Genomic DNA, 20414 nt, shown 5'->3' on the forward strand with positions numbered 1-20414 from the left:
ACAGCAACGGCGCTCCCAGGCTCCGCCCACGGGTCGCGGGACTTCCGTGACCTCACCGCGTTTCACCCGGAAATGACGGCAGGGCGTGGAGCCCGAGGAGGTTGAGGCGGAGAAGGGGGAGTTGCTGGGGTGCTGATGTGGATGGAGGGGAGCCGGGGATGGGCTGAGCTTCAAGCGGGGAGGTAGGGTGCGAGTGCACAGCTGCCTGCTCCATCGCTGACGAGCCTTACCGAGTGTGGGCCGGCGCAGAATCCTGCCGGCCGCTTTCCTGCCCACGCGATGGACACGGACGCTCTATGCTGCCCCTGGCTTGGCTAAAGGACTCGTGTCAGGTCATCGTAGCCCTGTACGCGCAGCGTTGGGTGTCATCACACACACAGGGGTGAAAGTAACTTACAGCTTCTTACAGGTACTGTCCTATTGCAACCCAGCCCCCGCCAGCTCTTTAGAAGCTCCCTGCTGGCGTGATAATTGAGTGCTGAGTTTTAGCTTTGTAAAATGAGCTCTTCTCACAGGCATGGAAATATGGAGGAGGAAGTAGGAACTGGAGGGAACAGCGATCATGGTAACTCTTCACACCTGATGGCTGGTTGGACTTTTCTCAAGGTTTAATAAATACAAAAAATAAGACCTAACCCCAAATTAAAAACACTCTATAAAATCGAAATAAAAAATCCCTACAGTTCTTAGAGCAAACACGAAGTATGGAAAACTTCTTCAACCTAGAAGAAGAATGTTTGAGAATTATGATCACATTTTGAACTTGTAATAGAAACATGAAAGCTAGAGGCATGCATTAGAACAAGAGCTGGTTAGATAGATACTTATGGGGGATGGTGTAGACGGTGCTTGGTACTGCAGAGAGGGCAGGGAAGTGGACTCGATGACCTTTCAAGGTCCCTTCCAGTTCTAATGTTCTATGATTCTGTGATTTGTGGAGCTGTGCACCAGGGTGCACCCACTTAATTTCCCCTCTGCTCACACGGTAGGTAGGTTCAGAGCCCGAGGCAGTCAGGTGAATTACAGGCACTGTTTCTGCTAAGCTAGGTATGCAGCAAACAAACTAATGCTGAGCACCTGATCAGCTCCTGCAGTGACTATACATATGTGAACCAACCATAAGTTAGAGCTGAGTTCTTTCAGCTTGTTAAGAATTCCAGTTCTACAGTTATGCGATATATTGAGAGGCAGTATTTTGTATTTCTTTTTCTCAGCCTTTACTTGTTCCATATAAGTTATAGTGCATGATGAAGTGAAAGTAGTGTACTATAAAATGCCCTTCACAAAATACAATGGGGTAACTGCAATAACAGATTAAAGTCTATAAACAAATGTACTGCAGGAAAATGGTATCAGCAAGCATGTCTAAAATGAATGCTTCTTGCAGTGAATATTTTGTAAATACCAAAGATTTATTTGCTGAAGATCTGATAACTAAGATTTGGTAAATCTTCATAGCTAGGCAAAATTGTACGCATGTTAACAACTATTGCACTTGTGATTGAACTTAAAATACAACCCAGAACAAGTTTAATTAAAAAACACCTCCACATAATTCAGCTAAATAATAATGTTATTTATAACCTCCTGAAATAGAAGCTTTGTTTTTATTTTTCTGAGACAATAGATTAAAATGTTTTTAATCTCGAAATAAGATTAAATATCTCCTTAACTAGTTAAAATCAATACATATGATATGGTCACATCTGATTTTGGACAATGCATGTATAATATTGTCATGACCTAGCTCATGTGGATGAATGCTACTGTCCTCTACTAAATGAAATCACAACTGCTCAACTATTTATCATAAGCTGTACACTGCCAGTGTCTAATGTAGTGAAGGTCTCCTTCAAGAATGGTACTATGTTTGTTTTTGGCACAGGAGATCTGAATTGTATCACCACTGCCACCACAGAGTTCTCAGTAGCCACAGTATGCAGCATACAAATAACAGTGAATCCATAAGAACAGTCATATTAGGTCAGACCAAAGATTCATCTAGTGCAGTATCCTGTCTGCTTACAGTAGCCAATACCAGGTGCCCCCAAGGGAGTAAACCAAACAGGTAACTATCTCTCTCGTGCCATCCATTTCCTGCTTCTGACAGAGGCTAGGGACACCATTCCTTACCCATCCTGGCTAATAGATAAATTCATGGAGGTTAGGTCCATTAATGGCTATCTCTTTTTAAAACCCTGTTATAGTCCAAGCCTTTGCAGCCTCCTCTGGCAAGGAATTCCACATTTTGACTGTGCACTGTGTGAAGAAGAATTTCCTTTTATTTGTTTTAAACCTGCTGCCCACTAATTTAATTTGGTGTCCCCTAGCTTTTATATTATGGGAACAAGTAAATACATTTTCCTTGTTCACTCTCTCCACACCACTCATAATTTTATGTATATCTGTCTTATCCATTTATTTTGTTAAACTAACGTTGTTTGTTTATTATTTACTTGAAGATGTATGTGGTATTTCTTATGTCCTTAACTGGCTGCTGGGAGGAATGCAGAGCTAGGTAAGCCCCCACCCCATCTTGCTTTCGACCGAATTTCCACCCAGCTCTTGCGCTCGACCTCCCTGCCATAACCCTAGCCCATTCCTACATTCTACCTCCCACCCAGATGCTCCCACTCTCAGGAACTTCCTGCACCCTACCTCCTGCCCAGACACCCCATATCCAGCCTGCTCTTGTACCCAACCTCCCTGGCCTGGCTCCTACTCCCTGCCCAGAACTTGCACCCCTACCTGCATCCCACCACCACCCAGCCAGCACAGGTGAAAGCTTGAAATGTGATTCAAACGCACCTCAAGGCTCAAACAGTAGAAAACAAATAAAAATAACCTAACATTAGAAATGGTCATAACACTGAGATTTTTTTTCTGTTAAATATTTTGATTTTGTATCAAAAACGTCAACACTGAAACATTCTCACTGAAAACTATAAACTTTCCCTAGGAAACAGACACTGTAGATTGTTTGTTTGTTTTTTTTGGTGTTTGTTTTTTTTTGTCAAAAAACGAAGTTCCATCAAAACAGGCTTACCCAAAATGTCTGCTTTTTAAATGTGATGATTTATAAGCCTATTGTGAGTTTTTGGAGTCTTGATTCATAATATTTGAATGCTTAGGATTGGCACTATTGTAAAACAAGGGGGAAGGAACAGCTAAGTTACACATCCCATTGCTCCACATCCTTTGGGTGCCACAGAAATCCCTTCATAACATGTGGGAAGCTAGGGGCAGGCTTCCTTCATTTCAGTGGGCTGCAAGATTGTCATGGCCAAAACAGTCTCCTGACATAGGGTGGTTTGGCTAACTGTGCTTGCATATGTAAAATTTGCAGGGAGTACCAATTGAACTGTGGCAGCACTTTGATTGGTTGCACAGGAGCACAAGGCTCTTACAATGTCGTGTGCTATCACTATGCACTTCACTTCCTGTGCCCTTGTGTTTCGTGCATGTCACTTTTCTAATACTGGTAGGAAAAAAAAAGCTGTGGATGACAGCCAGCAGAATCTGGCAACCCTGGGTGTGGGCAGCAGCAAACAGTATCTTGTGGGCCATGCATTGAACTGTGATGGGCCACAGGTGGCCTAGGTCTGAGCTGCCCTGAAGCATGTTCTAAATTTAAAATTTAGGTTGACATAGCCACATCACTTAGTGTCTTGAAAAATCCATACTCCTGAGATGTAGCTATGCCAATCTAACCCTTAGTGTGAACACATCTGTGCCATTGGAAGAATGCTTTCTCTGACCTAATGCCTATCAGTCATGGAAATAATGTTTCTATACATCTGGAAAAATCCCTTCTGTCAACATAGGCTGCATAGGGTGACCATATCTCCCTGTCCCAAACAACAGAGAGCTGGGAAAGAGGCAGCAGCTACCGGCGCTCTCCAGGAGCCCAGGCAAGCAGCAGCTGTCATTCATTCCCCCAGAGTCCCAGGGAAGCGGCAGCCCCTGGTGATGCCTGAGAGCCTGGGGAAGCAGCAGCCACTGGCCCTTCCCTAGAACCCTGGGGAAGTGGCAGCTGCCTATGGTCCCCTGAGGCTCAAGGAAGTGACTCCAGCCATCAGCTGTGCCTGCGCAGCTGCTGGCAGAAAAGGTCGGGGGCAGGGGGCGACCCGAATATGGGACAATTTGTCCCTTTAAAAAAATAAGTCGGGACCACCTTTTTGGCATCCCAAATACAGGACTGTCCTGCCCAATACAGGACAGGTCGTCACCTTAAGGATGCATGTTCACTGGGGGTTATGTGAGGGCAATATAGCTAAACTGGAATATTCCCAGTAGCAGAGGCATGGCTTCAATAATATGTGCATTTTGGGGACTGTGCTGGAAGCAGCATTATCTGTCCTTAGCTGCTACTCCTAGGTCTGGTTTACACATGAATGTCATTTTGCAATGGGATGGGGTGTGAATTTGAAGTAGAATAGTTATTCTGGAATGGCTCCATGTTTGAATGGTCTTATTTTGGAACAAAGTTGTCTTTCTCTGGTTTAACTCAATCCACTCCCAAAGCATGAAAGGCAGGGTGGGTGGGCGAGAAGCTGCAGCCCTCTTTATCTTCTGCTCATCCTTTTCATGTCCCATCCCACACCTGCAAGGTGAGGACAGGCTAGGTGGGAATTTGCCAAGATGGCTGATGTGTTAGTTCTCTCCGTGCAGGGGTGCTGCAGTTAAGTCTCAGTGTGCAGTGAGGCTGGAACAATTCATATTGAGGGTGGCCCTGAGAGTCACGGAACTGAATTATAAACCTCGTATATGATGAAAGCCTCTTAAAGCAGGTGGTGTGGCGGCACCCCTAGTTCCAGCAGCACCTGCGTCTGGGTGTGTTGTACATTCATGTGCCACACAGGTGGGAACCAGTCAGGCGGGGTCTTAGTGGCGCCTTCAGAGCGTTCTCCTGCCGCAGGGCAGCTTCCCTACAAGCCGGGCTGGGGAAGGATTTGCTGACTGGGTAGCTCTGCTCTCCCCGCTTGACGCCTCCTACCTCAGGCGCAGTGGTACATTCTAAGGGCGGATTCTCGCTATCTCGCCCTTCTAGGCCGGCGCAATGGTACGTTCTAAGGGTGAAACTCTCACTGCATCTCTCTCCCCCCTCTAGGCAGGCGCAGTGGTACGTTCTGAAGGCGGACGCCCACTCTCCTCCTTCGGCAGAGACAGTGGTACGGTCGCCGAGGGGCCTGAGACTTTCCCTCCACCAGGCGGAGGGAGACGCCATTGCAGGGTTGTTTGTGCAGCCGCTGCAGGCTGGGGAGGGAGACCACCGCCCGGTAAGCGGTGCTGAGGCTCCAGGGGGAAGGGATTCTTTTTTCCCAGGGAGGATCATGTCCACTCCGGCCAGGCGGAGGCTCATGAGAGACTTTAAGAGGTGAGCGTCTCCCTTGGACCGAGGGCGCGTGCCGGATAGGGCCCCCTGGGGTGGGGGGGGGGAGCACAGGAGCTTCCCTTGTACCTCGTTGGTGTGTCTTACTGTCGCCTCGCGGGAGGAGGCGCAGGCAGGAGCCTCCCACGGGTACTACTCCAAGTTCCTGGGGCTGCCTTGCGTGCGGTGGGGAGAGGGGTAGGCGCCCCCTCAGATCCCCGCCCCAGGGCTGTGCCCTAGGGGCCTGCGGGAGGAGGGATGCAGGGCGGCTGTGGGGCACTCCATTTAGTAATTAAAATGTTGGCAGGGGCATAAGGGGTCAGTGCACCTCCGAGTGCTGCCAGGAGTCACCTCTGTCTTCCTGGACGGCTCGGGGTAGCCCCAGGGCGAGGGTGGGAGCAGCTGTGGGCGCTCTTCTCCCTGGCGTGGGGGCGGGGGCGGAGGCGGAGGCGGAGGCGAAGCGCAGGGGGTTCCCCGTTTCTCTTCCACCTAGATGCTGGGCTGGGGTCAGGGTTGTGCGCTGGGGGAGTGAAGCCCCGGCCGCTGCCCGGAGCCCGTCTAAGCCTATCACCGCTGCGGTGCCACATCAGAGCCATTGAGGTACCACATCGGAGCCACGAGGCCTCGTGTGGCCTGGCAGTCCGTGCGGGCGTTATCAAGGTGTAAAGTAGGGGGCTGGCAGACCCAGCAGGTGCTTGGGGTTTCTGCCTCAGGATCCACCTAGCCTGGTCTGATCTGTAGTTTAGTTGCTGGGCTTGGCTCTTGTACAGCAATATTTAGCTCCTGAGCTCTATATTGCTGTCTGTTTCACATGGGGGAAACAGAGGCCTGGAGAGGTGACTTGACTTGCCCAAAGTCAGTAACAAAGCTAGAAATAGAATCCACTCTGCTGACTTCCAGTCCAGAGCTATATTCACTGAACTACACTGAATCCCTTAATTCTCCAGTGCATCAAGTATGTACCCCAGTATAGGGGTTCTCCATGTTCAGGATGTAGTCTGTTTTATTTATCTTTATCCTGCTTCTCCTCCCCTGTGCAGGACTGTTCTTTGAAAGAGAGATTTAGTAACACAGAACTTTTTCACTTTCTGGATTGTGTCTACCCTCAAGAAAAGCAAAAAACCCTCAATGCTAGGAGAGGGCAAAATGCTGGTGTATCAAAGCTTGGTTACTGGTTACAGGACTAAAGCGCCAGGAGCCTTTTTATCCTGTATTCCTTGGAATAAGAGATGCTGAACAAACTTGCATTTGTATGATAAATACTGTTCCTACACCCCCCCCCCCCAAATGCACATATAGATAAGAAAGTTAAAATCTCCTGCCCCACTAAAGCAATTGTTGAAGCTGCTTATGTAGAAAAAGGGCTGCTTTTGTTTTTGTTTAGCGTTACTTCCTCCAAAGTTTTTTGCTACTTGCTATATACTGACACCTGGAGGTATCTTGAGATAACAGTTGGTGCTGATCTCTTAAAACAATGACCACACTCCTTTCTCTGGCAACAGCTTTCATGAGAAATGTTCAAAGAGCCTTTTCATTGTATTGGTTGTGGTTCAATTAGGAAGCCTCTATTGTTTCGAAAAGCCACTGTTTATAGACTAAACATGTACATATAACATTTAAAGTAGTACATTCTAATTCTATGAGAGAGTCCCTGGTGCAATACCTTTTTAATATAGGCGAATTAACTGTATGATATCAAACTTTGCTTCAGGCTGAAACTTGAGAGAGGAGGGAATTTTTAGCATGCAAATATTTATGTAGCTTTCCAATGCTTGTATATACTCATTATTCAAAGGCTTAATTTTTTTTTTAAAATATGTCTGGACATCAGGCATCAACATTCTCTTGTTGGTTTTAGTAACTTTTTTGTGGGGGAGGGGCTGGAAGTGAAATGCTTAGTGACTAACGCTAAAATTTTCAGACATCCCTCATTTTTGAGATGGCATCAGTTTTTGGTAACCTACCTTGAGGTACTTCGTTTGGTGGTCTTCTACCCTCTCTGCCCCATCCCCCCAATGTTTAAGATTCACAACTGCAGCTGAAGTAAATAGAAATGTCAGGTTCTTGGCACCTCTGAATGTAATCCTGTCTCAATTTGGGCACCTAGTTATGCACACTGAACTAGTGAACACTTTTGAATTCAGGTATATGCTAGTCTGGTTGATAATTTGTCACATATTGTCTAAAAATGTTTGTAAATGAGGACCTTTTTCTTTGAATTAGCATAAAACATAGTTACATTCTGTTTAAAAATGGGAGGTGCAGAACTAGAAAAGCCCTGGAACATCTGTTCCAGTTTGTCATTTAATTACATATGTTATATACCACATCTATTATGCATGTAGGAAAACTTTTTAAAGGATAATTTTTATGGGCTTTAAATTGTATGTTTTGTTTCAACATGGTACGGATTTACATGGCTGATGACTCATTTCCAATAATTTAACTTTGATAGTGTTCCTTTTTAGGTATATAGGGACTGCAATATTACATCTGTAAGCAATTGCCTATGATACTCATGTGACATTTGTTGCTTTACAGCCAACTGTCTAAAACAATATTAATAGCCTGATTTGAACATGCAAAGCTAGGAACCACTGAATTGAGGTTTAGATGCTACTTACCTCTCGCATTGCATTATTTGAGCATATTTCCTAGTTCCCGTTAAAATAGGATATTAAATCTTTTTTTGCTTGTAGAGGTTCATATAAATTATACAAATTAACATAATGGCGATACCAATGAAAAAGAACAGCTGTTGGAAGCAATGATTTTCTTGTTAAAATTGGAGGTGCAGGAGAGACTTTAAATTTGAAGAGAAAGCACATCTAAATAAATACATAAACAGGGAATGGACTCCATCAGACATGTAATCTGTCCATTGTATACTTGCAAACTAAGATCACACACCTTTAAAATATCAGTCTTAGCTTAAGCAAGGAGGAGGAGGGGTGTGTTGTTTTCTGTTTCTTTTAGGCTGAACTAGCTGGCAGTGAGGACCATCAGCTTATATATGTGGCTATGAATTCTGATTACTGTGTGAATGTAAACTTTGTATGGTGACCAACAAGGTGATGAGAGAGGAGTTTGACAAGATTGCATACCTGAATGCTGATTTTTTTTTTTTCCCTCCTTTGGTTCATTTAAATAAAATTACTGAGAAATATTAATTTAATTACAGCTTTTAGTTTGCTTGTAGAAAAGGAATGTGAATGCTATAAATACCATATTATTCCTAGCTCTTAAATATTTTTGGACTCTGTTCAAGCTAGTTAAGCTTCCAGTTCAGACCACAAATTCTCTGTAGTTGAAAAACTTCTCAGAGTGCCATGTGTGAAACTTTGTCCTGGTTTTAAATGCCAAAGCTACCTCTGAAGTACACTTACGCAGCTTAATGCTTAGGGCTTGGCATGCTGTATGGCTATAAGTTAGGAAGAAGTCACATTCCTCTTTTTCCTGGCCAAAATGGTAGATAGCTCATGTTGTTTATGTTTAGGTTGTCTGAACTGAGAACTCAAACAAGTTACTATACAAAATAGGCCTATGTGGCCTGACTAAATTGGTCAATGGTAGTGCTTTCTTTGTGCTGGTACTTTTGAGAGTCAGCTTATCTAGGCACTACAGGAAAAACCTAGGATCCAAAAAGAACGTACCATGTTCACAGTTGGTGATTTTTATGTAACAGCTTTAGTTGACTCTGCCAGTCAGGGCTTGGTTGAGTTGCTCAGCAGTGGCATCATAGAAGATATCATCCATCACTTGACAGCTCAGTCCAAGACAACTTGCCTCTACTAAGTACCAGCAACTTGGCAGCCCCAGCCATGGGATTGGCTGGGGGTAGGGGATGGGGAGCTGTCTGACTGGCACCTCCTTTTTTAAAACAAAGCATAAAAACAAGCTGATTTGTCTCCCCTTCTGCTAGGTACCAATGTGTGCTTCACACTAATGTAGTTGGTTGATTTCTACAATAGTTCCAGTTTAGAAGTGTCAGTTTGTGGTTATATGTCATTTTCTCTTCACTGGTGTAGCCAGAAGATATTGTTCTGAATGCTCATTTCATCATTTGTGATGTGGTGCTGCAAACCCAGATGTACAAGATGTTTCGTAACTACTACTCTTGTAGTCTTGATGTGCTCTATGTATGAGGAAACACATGCTTTGCTTATTTATGTAGTACCGATCTGTCTCATTATCTTAACATATTTGAAGAGAAAATCCTGATCTGCAGCCTTTGGTAGGCTTCTGTCCCTGGTATATTTATTGTACAGATAACACTGAAATATGTGGTCTGTGTCCCAAACTACATGATGAAGTCTCTAGGGCTGAAGGAAACAATGGTTGTGAACTCTGGATATGCTAACACCTTTCTGTCTAATTATTTTCTTGTTTTGCATGTGTGCGTGTGTATGTATAATGTTGAAACATACATCATTTTACAGTCATCATTTTTTAATTTGTCAGATTGCAAGAAGACCCTCCTGTGGGTGTCAGTGGTGCACCATCTGAGAATAACATTATGCAATGGAATGCAGTTATATTTGGGTAAGAGAAGATTTTTGCTCACTGTATAGAAGATAATACTAAAGGACAAAATATAAATTAGATTGGGGTGAGGAATGTATGGCCTGTGGCTTGACTGGATCCAGCCAACAAGACTCTGGGACTCAGCTTTCCCCTGCAGCAGGAAAGGGGCTGGCTTGGGCTGGCTCTCCCATGGGCCCCTGTGAGGTTGGGGTGCTAGCACTATCTCCTGACTGCAGTGGGGAGCTCCAAGCCTTGTGGGTTGGATTTAGGCGATAAAGGGCCTCTGAGGGAGGAAGTAGTGCATGTGCTGCCACTGTCCCTTGCCCTGGGCAGAGAAGTGGAAGTGCTGTCCAGAGGCTTTTCCACCCCCCCGCTGCTCTGATTGACCAGTCACGGTCAATGGCAGAAGTCGGGGGGCGGGGGGGGGGCAGTGCCTGAGAGAGGCAGAGGAGCAAACAGCCAGGTGTGCCTGTGGGGTGCTGCTCTAAGTAAATGCCCCCCCATTGCTCTCATCCACCTCCCCCTTCCCTTCTGCTCCTACATCCTTTTTCCTGTGCAGACCCCCACCCCTGGCCAGTTCTTGCCCCCTAACAATTGTCCAGATTACCCACCTGTACTCTTGAACCCTCTCTCCCACTCAGACTCCTCACTCTCAGCCTGTTCTTGCACCCTCCCTCGCCTCCAGGCTCCCTACCCTCAGTCTGCTCTTGTACCCACCTCTCTTGCCCAGATCCCACTCCCCTATCCTGTTCCCTGGCAGTCCCCTCTCGCACACTGAACCCCTCATTTTTGTTCCTGTCCAAGGCCCCCAGAAGAGTTAATCTGGCCTGGGGGAAGCCCTGCAACTCAGTCTTCCCTTCTCTCCCCCATGCGGATGGAGTTTGAGGGGAATGAGATGTCTTGGTCAGACGACACATCAGTGAGGGTTTTTTCCCCTCACTTTTGTGTGTCCCCTGACTGAATTTTCTGAAGATAAGCCTCTGACCGCTGAGTCTGATGATGGCTGATTCTGTGGACATGCTTGATACCATGTGCATGTACTAACTCAAAATCTTGAGTTTGAGACAAACTGGCAGAAATTAGTAAGTATATTTTCATGGGGAAATAGGTTTGTGTGGACCTGTAGCTTTGAATTTTCAAGGCACAGTAGAGCAGTCATAGAAAGCAGCTTCATTTTTGTTTTGGGTAGCCTGGTAATTGCTACATTTTCTGCATTACATTTTCTTTTAACATTTTTGTATCAATTCATCTTAATGCATGGGCAGTGTTATGTTGAAAATGGGGAAGGAAAACAAGAAAAAGCAGGATTCCCTCTCAGGAGCGCATAGGAATTCCTTGCACTCTGCAGACTAATCTAGATGTGTTAGCAGTGACCAGGTTGGTTTCTAACATTTCTATGGGCAGAACTAGTGTAGTTACATTTTGTTGGTTCTAGTCATCTTCATTTTACGAAATACAGTTATTGTCCTAGATCAATTTTATAAGAAATCCTCAATTTCTGGATTAAAAACTAAGTTTCCATTTCAGTAGGGGAATACTTTGAGTAATCTGGGAAAGATTGTGATCAATTATTTACTCTTTGTTTTTGCCTCTGTTTTAAATTTGAAGAATATGGGGAGTGTGGGTATGGGTGCCTGTGTAAAAATAGATATTATATTTATTTATTTTTTTATTTGTAGGCCAGAAGGTACCCCTTTTGAGGATGGTAGGTAGCTATTTTTAATCCCCTTTCTCTCTCATAAATGGTTCCAGCATTGCTTTTAGGATTTTTGTGTTTTCTGCAGGTGGTCCCTGACTTACAAACACATCGACTTACAACCAACTTCCAGTTCACCCCACTCCCAGCCACATGCCTGGGGCTCCCCTCCAACCCTCACACACCCGGCTCCAACCCCCATTCCCCCCCACCCCACGGTCCTTGACCTCCCCCACACGGCCCCAGCCCCCATGGACCCAGACCCAACCCCTGTATGGCTCCAGATCACAGCCCACCCCCGTGCCGCATAGCTGACTCAGCACGTGTGGGGCTCCAACCCCTCTCCACTCAACCACCCTGCCCTGGTGCATCCCCCCGCATTCAACCCCCCACCTGGCTCAACCCCTCCCTCCCATGGCCCCAGCTCAGCCCCCTCCCTGTGCTTGAGGCTCCGGCTGTCAGCTGCTGGTGGTGTGTGCAGGGGTTCTATCCCCCCTGCCAGCTCAACCAGCCCCCATCCCAGTTCACCCCGTTCAAACCCCCCGCCCAGCTCAACCCCCCATCCCTAGCGGATTCCCCCCCAGCATGTGCTTGGCTGTCAGCCACCAACGCACGTGGGGCTCCAGCTGTCAGCTGTTGCAGACACATGAGGCTTTGCCTCTCCCCTGCCCCCCTAACTCCCCCAGCCCTGATTCAACCCATTCAACCCCTCGAATTCCCCATGGCCACAGTTTACACTCCCTAGCATGCAGTGCTCTGGCTTCAACCTGTGCATGGGGCTCCAGCTCCAAGCCCCCTACCCACCAACCCCGCAGCCCTGGCTCCAACCCACCGGCCGGCCTCAACACTTGCTCCAACCCCCTGCTGCCTGGGTCCAACCCCCTGCAAGCCCCAGGTCAACTCTACCCTCCCACAGCCCCTGCTGCCCGAACTTACCCGAGGCTTAACCTCCCTGCCCCCTCCCAGGGCCCCAACCCAAGCCCTCCCCACCTTATACAAAATTTAAACTATGCGAGGGTTGCGTACCTTGAGGGATTACCGTATAAGGGTATTTCCGACTTACGGCCAAATCGAGTGTTTGGAATGTAACCTGTTCGTAAGTCAAGGACTATCTATATATATAATGCTGTGTTTTGGGGTATTTTTCATTAGAATGCACACACAACTTAATTTTGAACTAGAAAAACAAGCCAACAAACAAGGTGAGTGGGTAAAGGCTTTCTGTCAAACAGGCGAACATTTTGATCAAAATTCTTGCCAGTGCACTGGCTAACCTTACAGTGGTTGGTGGTTAACTGTAAACCTTTAAAGCAATGGCAATATCAAGAACTGTGTCTATACAGGGAGAGTGTAATGTTCAGTAGGAGATGCTAAAGGTTAATATAGGTTCACCCCCTCTAGTGTGGCACCCTCAGGACCTGACTAGTGCCTAACGAGAGAATTTGCCAGAGGTCAATACTGTTTAGACCATTATCACCATTTCTACTGCTTACTGGGCTCTTAGAAGACATTTAGGGGTAAATTAGAGCTAAATAGTGACACAGAATACTGAGAGCCAGGACTGGTGGCTGTCAACAAACTTTATGGGACCATGGGAAACTTGGCCACACCCATGATAAGTGGTCATCTAGCTTACTAAAATAATTCCGGATTATGGATGTTGCAGGACAAAAAAGTGCCGCACTAGAGAGGTTTAACCTGTACCATCGTACAGTTTCATATGTCTTATTCCTAACCACAAAGAATTTCACCTTCTCTGGCTACTTATGGCTTTGTCTTGAGCAAATGATTCTGAATCCCATTTTGTTGTTTTCATTTAAAGCAGGAGGTAAGTTTGAATTGATCTCTGTATAAAATTGACTTCAGGGAAAAAGATCAAATTGTAAATAAACACAAACAGTTTGCTTGTAGTACCCATGGTATATTCAGAAAGGGGTTTGTGTCAGTTAAAGAATTATTTTTCGGAAGCTCATAATGATCTTCAAGGAATGGTCATTAAAAAGGGGGGTGGGGGGGCTCTAATTTTCTTGCAAGTTTGAAAATGGCTTGGTGGGGGTGTTTTCTTGTATGTGGTGGGGGAAGATGGTGGAAATTGGTGATATGTGACATACATATTCACTGCTTCATAATAAATACTAATCAGTCTCAAGTTTGAAAGGTTGAAACCATTTCCTATAAAAATCAATCTTTTCATATACTGAGCTCAGCCAAAGGTCTATTCGTGGGTGAAACTCCCATAGATTTCAGTGACTAAGCACTGGAAGGTCAGGCCAAATGAAGAGACACTAAATGGCTAATGGGTGGTGATGGTGGTTATTTTTAAGTTGCTAATTAGTAGTTCTTCCTTCTCTTAGAAGTGTTTTGATCCAGACAGGAAAACTCTACCTTCTGATACCCGGGGTCCCCAAAACTGCCAAAACAGACACCATGTGGAAACTTTGGCTGCATAGAAGGGCAGATCACTGCTCAGGCACTCTTCTCTAGAGATTGCATACAGTTGTCCAAAACTTCCTGTTATCCAAAACCATTGGAACCTTCCCAGCATCTGGTAATAACATAAAAAATTCTCCAGGGGTCTGAACTAAGTGTCAGTTACAATTTTGCGATCATTGACGTTGCACTCTATCTAAATACAGTTAACTGTTGTTAAATTGCTATTTGGTTAACCAGCACACTCAAATAAGTAGCGTGATTAACAGCCAGGCAGATTTGGTCAGCTGACATCAGGCGGACGTGCGGAGAAGCGGTGTCAGGACTGCGGTTTGTGCACAGAGGGAGAGCAATGCCATGCACCACGGGGAGGTGGGGAGGGGAGCAGATCTCTGTGCTGTCTTGCATCCTTCTGTACTAAGTCTGAGAGCAGCTGGCAGGGCTTGGGTTTGTGTACAGAGAGAGAGCGCAACACCCCACGAGGGGCAGCCCTCTCGGGTCCCTCTATGCTGCATCACTAAGTGCAGCTGGCAGGACCCTCTGCTCTCCTACCCAGTGTGAGTACTCTTGATTATCCAGAATATTTGATTATCCAGCAACCTCGCAGTCCTGTGGATGCTGGGTAGCAAAGAGTTTACTGTAGTTATTTTTCTGTGTATTGAGTAGGCTTCCAAATTTTACAAAAGATGCTGCTGCTGTTTTTGTTCATCGCGATACATATCAGTTTTATTAGCATTTGCAATATAAATAGTAACATCAAGTATTCACAAAGATGTTTTGATACAGTTATAGTTACATGATGTTTGTTTGCTTTTTTTTGGACAGGTACTTTTAAACTAATAATAGAGTTTTCAGAAGAATATCCAAATAAGCCTCCAACTGTTAGGTTTTTATCAAAAATGTTTCATCCAAACGGTGAGTATTCTTACTTATTTAGCCAAACCAAATATTTAATATAATACTTTGAGGTGAGAGAGCCTGTGAAGTCCAGCAATGTTTAAAATGTTTTCAAGGTAGATACACAGTATATCAGATGTTTACTAAAAATTCCAATACCAGGCAAGTTATTTAGGTAGGAGCTACTTCTGTATTCTGTCATAAAATTGTGTAGTTTTGTTTACAGATGCAGATATTAACCAGTGAGGAAATGAAATACCTCAGAAGACTAGTGGTATCTTGATCTCTTATAGCCAGCGTAGATTGCTGTGAATTTTCCGTTTTAGCAAGAGACTTTATTTCAGTTTCTTGTCTCCTGATCTCATTAAAGTAAAACTTATCTTTTTCCTTTATTTTTCTTCTGCTGTTTCATGTTTTCTTTTTGTGGGGTGAGGATAGCTCAGTGGGTTGAGCATGGGCCTGCTAAACTCTGGGTTATGAGTTCAATCCTTGAGTGGGCCATTTAGGAGTCTGGGGCAAAATAGATTTTAAAAAAATATAAAAAAGGGGTGGTGTTTGGTCTTGCCAAGAGAGCAGAGGACTGGACTAGATTATGTCCCAAGGTCTCTTCCAGTTCTATGAAGTGTGTATTTCCATATATCTTTATCCTTTTAACTTCTTTGTTCCACTGCACCTACCTATCTTGAATAGTACCAGTCCTTCTGTTTGGCAGAGATGTTGGTGTATTGTTTTTTATGTACCAATCTTACCAGTGCAGGTCCTTTTAACCTGCTGGAATGATGATATAATCATGTTCCTAAAGACTGAATTAACTGGTTCTGAAGTACTTCTGGCCCAATCAACAAGGGACTGAATTTGGAATCTATTTGCTGTCACTAGCTACCTGAGTTGTGACCTCCTGTTGTGTGCATCTCTGCATAGCTCTTCATTCTTTTTCTCTGTTCTTTTTTCATTAATATTACACTAGGAGTAGGATTGCATCTTTAGTGCTTCTCCAGTCATGCTTCACAAGCGCGCGCGTGTGTGTGTGTATTGGGGGGTGGTGGTGTTGGGTTTAAATAAGTTCTCTAATTAGCAGCCAAGGAATGTATTTATACCTCTGCTGCTCTAGAATATTAGTACTCTTGTTTGGCAAATGCTGAATGAAGATCACTGGCATTACATCAGTTTGATTCAGCACAATCACAGATGTAGTACTGAGATGATTCTTCCATCACTTGGGCCATGAGTAATGTAGGCATGCCCTCCCCAAATTCAAATCTGCCTATTCATTTCGTTCTCCCCACTGTGAACAATGAAGAATTCCAGTATTTCTTTTAAAGGTGTTTTATATGACCTTATTCCCATAGTATCTGAGTTCCCCAAAACTCTTTTTAACATTATTACCCTCACTATACCTCTGTGAAATTGGAAAATACGGTGACCGCAGATTTGAAGATGGTAAACTGATTCATGGGGACTAAAGACTTAACCTAGGTCACACAAATGAAGAAGGGAGTTGAACCCAGAGCTAGAGCCCTGATGACTGGACCATCTTTACTCTTGTGTTATTTCTTGAAAGCAAACACGGTATTCATTTGCTAATCACAAGATATAAAATCAGCATCAGATTTGTAAAGGTGTCTCCTCAGAAGTACGCTTTATTTTTCTTTATCATGCTTCCTAAAATGTTTAGTAAAACAGAAACTAAATTTTCACATTCCAGGAAAATAGTGCATCCATTCATGCAGTGTTTAATCACTGCGACTAAAGATGGAAAGACTTTTAGTAATTCCTGTGTTCTGTTTACAGTTTATGCAGATGGTAGCATATGTTTAGACATCCTTCAGAATCGCTGGAGTCCAACATATGATGTTTCATCTATTTTAACTTCAATTCAGGTAAGCTAAGTATATGATGATTACCTTCCTTCACAAAACTGATGACACAGTCACATAGCGAGACAGCAACAGCATCAATGAACTGCACTCCAAAAAGCTGAAAAATAATCAACAGCTTTTAAGCTTATTTTAAAGACTAGTTAGTTGATGAACTGTGTGTTCATTATATTTCTAAGCAATAAAAATAATCCTGGCAGGGAATGCTGATAGGAGCTCATTTGTTTGGATTAGTTTTTCTGACCATTGTTGTTACAGATGTGACACTATGGCTGTGTCTACACTGGCACAAATCTTCGAAATAGCCATGCTAATGGCCATTTCGAAGATTACTAATGAGGCTCTGAATTGAATATTCAGCCTCTCATTAGCATGCTTCTGGCCACGGTGCTTCGAAAGCGCCGCTTTCAAACGTCCGTGGTTCAGTACTGCTACACGGGGGTCCTTTTGAAAAAGTCCCCCGTGTAGCCACACCAAGCCGCAGGGGTTTGAAAGTAGCGCTTTCAAAGCACTGTGTCTGGAAGCATGCTAATGCTAATGAGGTGCTGAATATTCAGTTCAGCTCCTTATTGGTAATCTTCAGAATGGCCATTAGCATGGCTGTTTCAAAGATTTGTACCAGTGTAGACACAGCCTATGTTATGGTAATGTTTGGGCTTGTCTACACTAGCACCTTCCTTCAATGGAAGGATGGTAATTGGGGTGTTGGGAGTTTACTAATGAAGTGCTGCCGTGCATAGGCAGCACTTCATTAAACAAATTGCCCCCTGCAGCAACTTTGAAGTACCGGCACGTGTTTAGCCATGGCTCAACCACCAGTACTTCGGAGTGCCGGGGCAACTTTGAAGTCTCCTTACTCCTCAAAATTTTGAGGAGTAAGGGGACTTTGAAGTTGTCTTGGCACTCCGAAGTACCGGCAGGTGAGCCACAGCTAGATGTGTGCCTGTACTTTGAAGTTCAAAACTTCAAAGTTGCTGCAGGGGGGGAATTTGCTTAATGAAGTGCTGCCTGTGCACGGCAGCACTTCATTAGTAAACTCCCAACACCCTAATTACCATCCTTCCTTCGAAGGAATGTGCTGGTGTAGACAAGCCCTTTGTGTATTTAAGGTAAGCTGTGTAAGAGAAATTTTAACTATTTTATTTTGAAACTTGTATTTGATTATACCTAGGAAGTCTTTAGGGAGCCAGTATTATTGGAATGCAGCTAGTTGGATTGCATTAATTTAGGAAGGCACTATTTCATAGGGCTTCTTCTGGGAGAATTCTGCACCAAAAAATTAAAAATTATGTGCACAATATTGGAAAATTCTGCAAAAATACACATTTATCAAAATAACACAATATCACTTCAGTTTCAATTATTTTGGTAACTCATTTGAAAATACCTGTCAATAATTATGTCAAGAGTACACACAACAACAATAGAGATTCTCCCAGGAGTTAAGCATTAAAGAAGTACTTACGACAAACTAGTTCAGGTTGTGGAATGGTGAAGGGGGCTGCATTGGGTTTCCAAAACCCAGATATCTGCACACCATCTCCACAGAGCCCAGCCCTGGGGCACCCTGACAGCCTACCTGTGAGACAACCCTTGTCCCAGACACCAGCATCCTTTACCCATTGGAGCACCTATGCAGGGCACCCCCAGAGCCTTTACTCTCCCAGCTTCTGTACTGTTCCCCCTGGGGACATGGTATGGTGCAGCCCTGCCCTTTCTCACCTTTTGTCAGACCTGAGTTTCCTAGGCCCTCTCCTGTCCCCAGTAGAATGAAGTGGGTGTGTTACTCTGAGCTGCATTGTGCAGTGGCACAGAAATTGTTCCCCATAGTGGTTGTGTTTTTTAAATAAAATTATCTATAACATAATGGTTCAAGTATCTTTTTTTTTTTTTCTTTCACTCATCCTCTCACAGTCTCTCCTTGATGAACCTAATCCAAACAGCCCTGCAAACAGTCAGGCAGCACAGCTTTATCAGGAAAACAAACGTGAATATGAGAAAAGAGTTTCAGCTATTGTTGAGCAAAGCTGGAATGATTCATAATAGATGACTTTGTTAATCTTCCTCATAATCATTGTGTACAATTTAACACTCAATAGAAAGGCTACCAGAAATTTTAAGTGCCACACAGGTTCTGAGGATTTGCATACAAACATGTTTGCAAAAAAATTAAGCCCTTCAGTTTAGAAACTTCAAAAGCTTGTGTACCTTGATTAATGTACTTTTTATTGCATGGAATGAACTAAGTTATTGCTACATAAATTTGTAATATATCCTGTTTGTATTTTTTTTTCCAAGTGTATAATGTTGATGTGGAGTTTTCATGAAAGAATATACACATTTTGTAAATCTGTACTTTTTCAAATATTGAATGCCTTATTTTTGAATTCTTTAGATTTTTAAATTGGAGAAAAGCACTTAAAGTTTTTATATATAAATATTACATGTAAAACTGTTAAATACATAACCTCAAAGTAAGACATTTGGTTACCTTCTTTTGTATCTCTTTTAAAGGGCTTAGTTTTAGTGTTGGATCTTTCTCTTGATAAATGCTAATCTTATGCACTTTACAAATATGAGGCAGACTTTGCTGTGATTTGTTACTCAGTCTTTGATGCAGACATGCCTACCCACATGAGAGCTTAATTTGGCCCTATAAGTTTTCCCACTTGTATGAGGTAGGGAAGTATCTGCCCCACTTAAGAGACGGGAAATGGGGCATCAATAAGTGATTAGTCCAAAGTCACTGAACAGTGTCACACCTGCAGTCAGAACCCCCATATCACCTGACTATCCTGTGTTGTGGCCCCCAAACCATCCTTTTTCTCGTTAATTTAAGTTTTATCAGTATCACTTTTTACATACAGTTTAAGACGCTTGTCATAGGCAGGGAAGGTGTAAATGACTTAACAGGTCTTCCACATCTCATATTAATATGATCTCTAACCACTTTAAACTGATTGATTCCTAAATAAGAGGTATTGTGTATTGTACAGGTTGATAACATAAAAGGATTTTAATAACAACAATATATTTATTCTTACTTGAGTTGTGTGTATGGGATTTTCTGAAGAGTATGAAACTGAAAAGTGTTATCTAAATGTATCATGTATCACTTTTAGTTACTGAGATGTATTTTTTGATTATTTTCTAATTGTAGCCAGTTAAACACTTGGAATCTCCTATGCATTCCACCTAGAAAACAAACAACTGCAAGACACAACAATTTCAAAAAACTGCATTTTAAATGTGACTGTGAAAGTGACATTGTCTAGTTCCGTGTCTCTTTCTCACAGATTCCACATTGCATTTGTTCAGTTTACAGTTAAAGTGAGGTGAGGGTTTTTCTAACAGCTACTTTAATAACATCTCCCTGTAATCTGAAAGTTAGATTGAGTCCCTGGAATATCGCCTCATCTATAATAAAGATTTTATAGGCTCTTTTTTGTCCCCAGTGACCCACACATGCAATCTTAGTTTTTAGGTTCCATCCTCCATTACCTGTGGACAACGAGACACAATGGGGCTCGCATAAGTATAAGGCATGGTAGAAACTGCATATGTTGTGTTAACAATTTTGCTGACGATACATGAGCCAGCACAAACTGATTTTTGTCAT

General features: G+C 43.7%; 1 protein-coding gene across 3 annotated transcripts; it reads left to right on the plus strand.

The window, feature by feature from the left end:
- The first annotated feature begins 97 nt into the window (after positions 1–97).
- On the plus strand, positions 98–19150 carry UBE2B (ubiquitin conjugating enzyme E2 B). 3 transcript variants are annotated; one of them, XM_075009308.1, is made up of 7 exons: positions 98–409; positions 5111–5377; positions 9833–9913; positions 11575–11600; positions 14847–14936; positions 16710–16798; positions 18710–19150. In XM_075009308.1, the coding sequence occupies exons 2-7, from the start codon at positions 5334–5336 to the stop codon at positions 18836–18838; spliced, it is 459 nt and encodes a 152-aa protein (XP_074865409.1). In that variant the 5' UTR covers positions 98–409; positions 5111–5333; the 3' UTR covers positions 18839–19150. The 3 variants fall into 3 exon arrangements, with proteins under 3 accessions (XP_074865409.1, XP_074865410.1, XP_074865411.1); XM_075009309.1 differs by having other exon boundaries at positions 99–409; positions 5111–5279; XM_075009310.1 differs by lacking the exon at positions 5111–5377 and having other exon boundaries at positions 99–409.
- The last annotated feature ends 1264 nt before the right edge of the window (positions 19151–20414 follow it).

Source organism: Carettochelys insculpta, chromosome 15, assembly GCF_033958435.1.
Source record: "Carettochelys insculpta isolate YL-2023 chromosome 15, ASM3395843v1, whole genome shotgun sequence".
Lineage (NCBI taxonomy): Eukaryota > Metazoa > Chordata > Testudines > Carettochelyidae > Carettochelys > Carettochelys insculpta.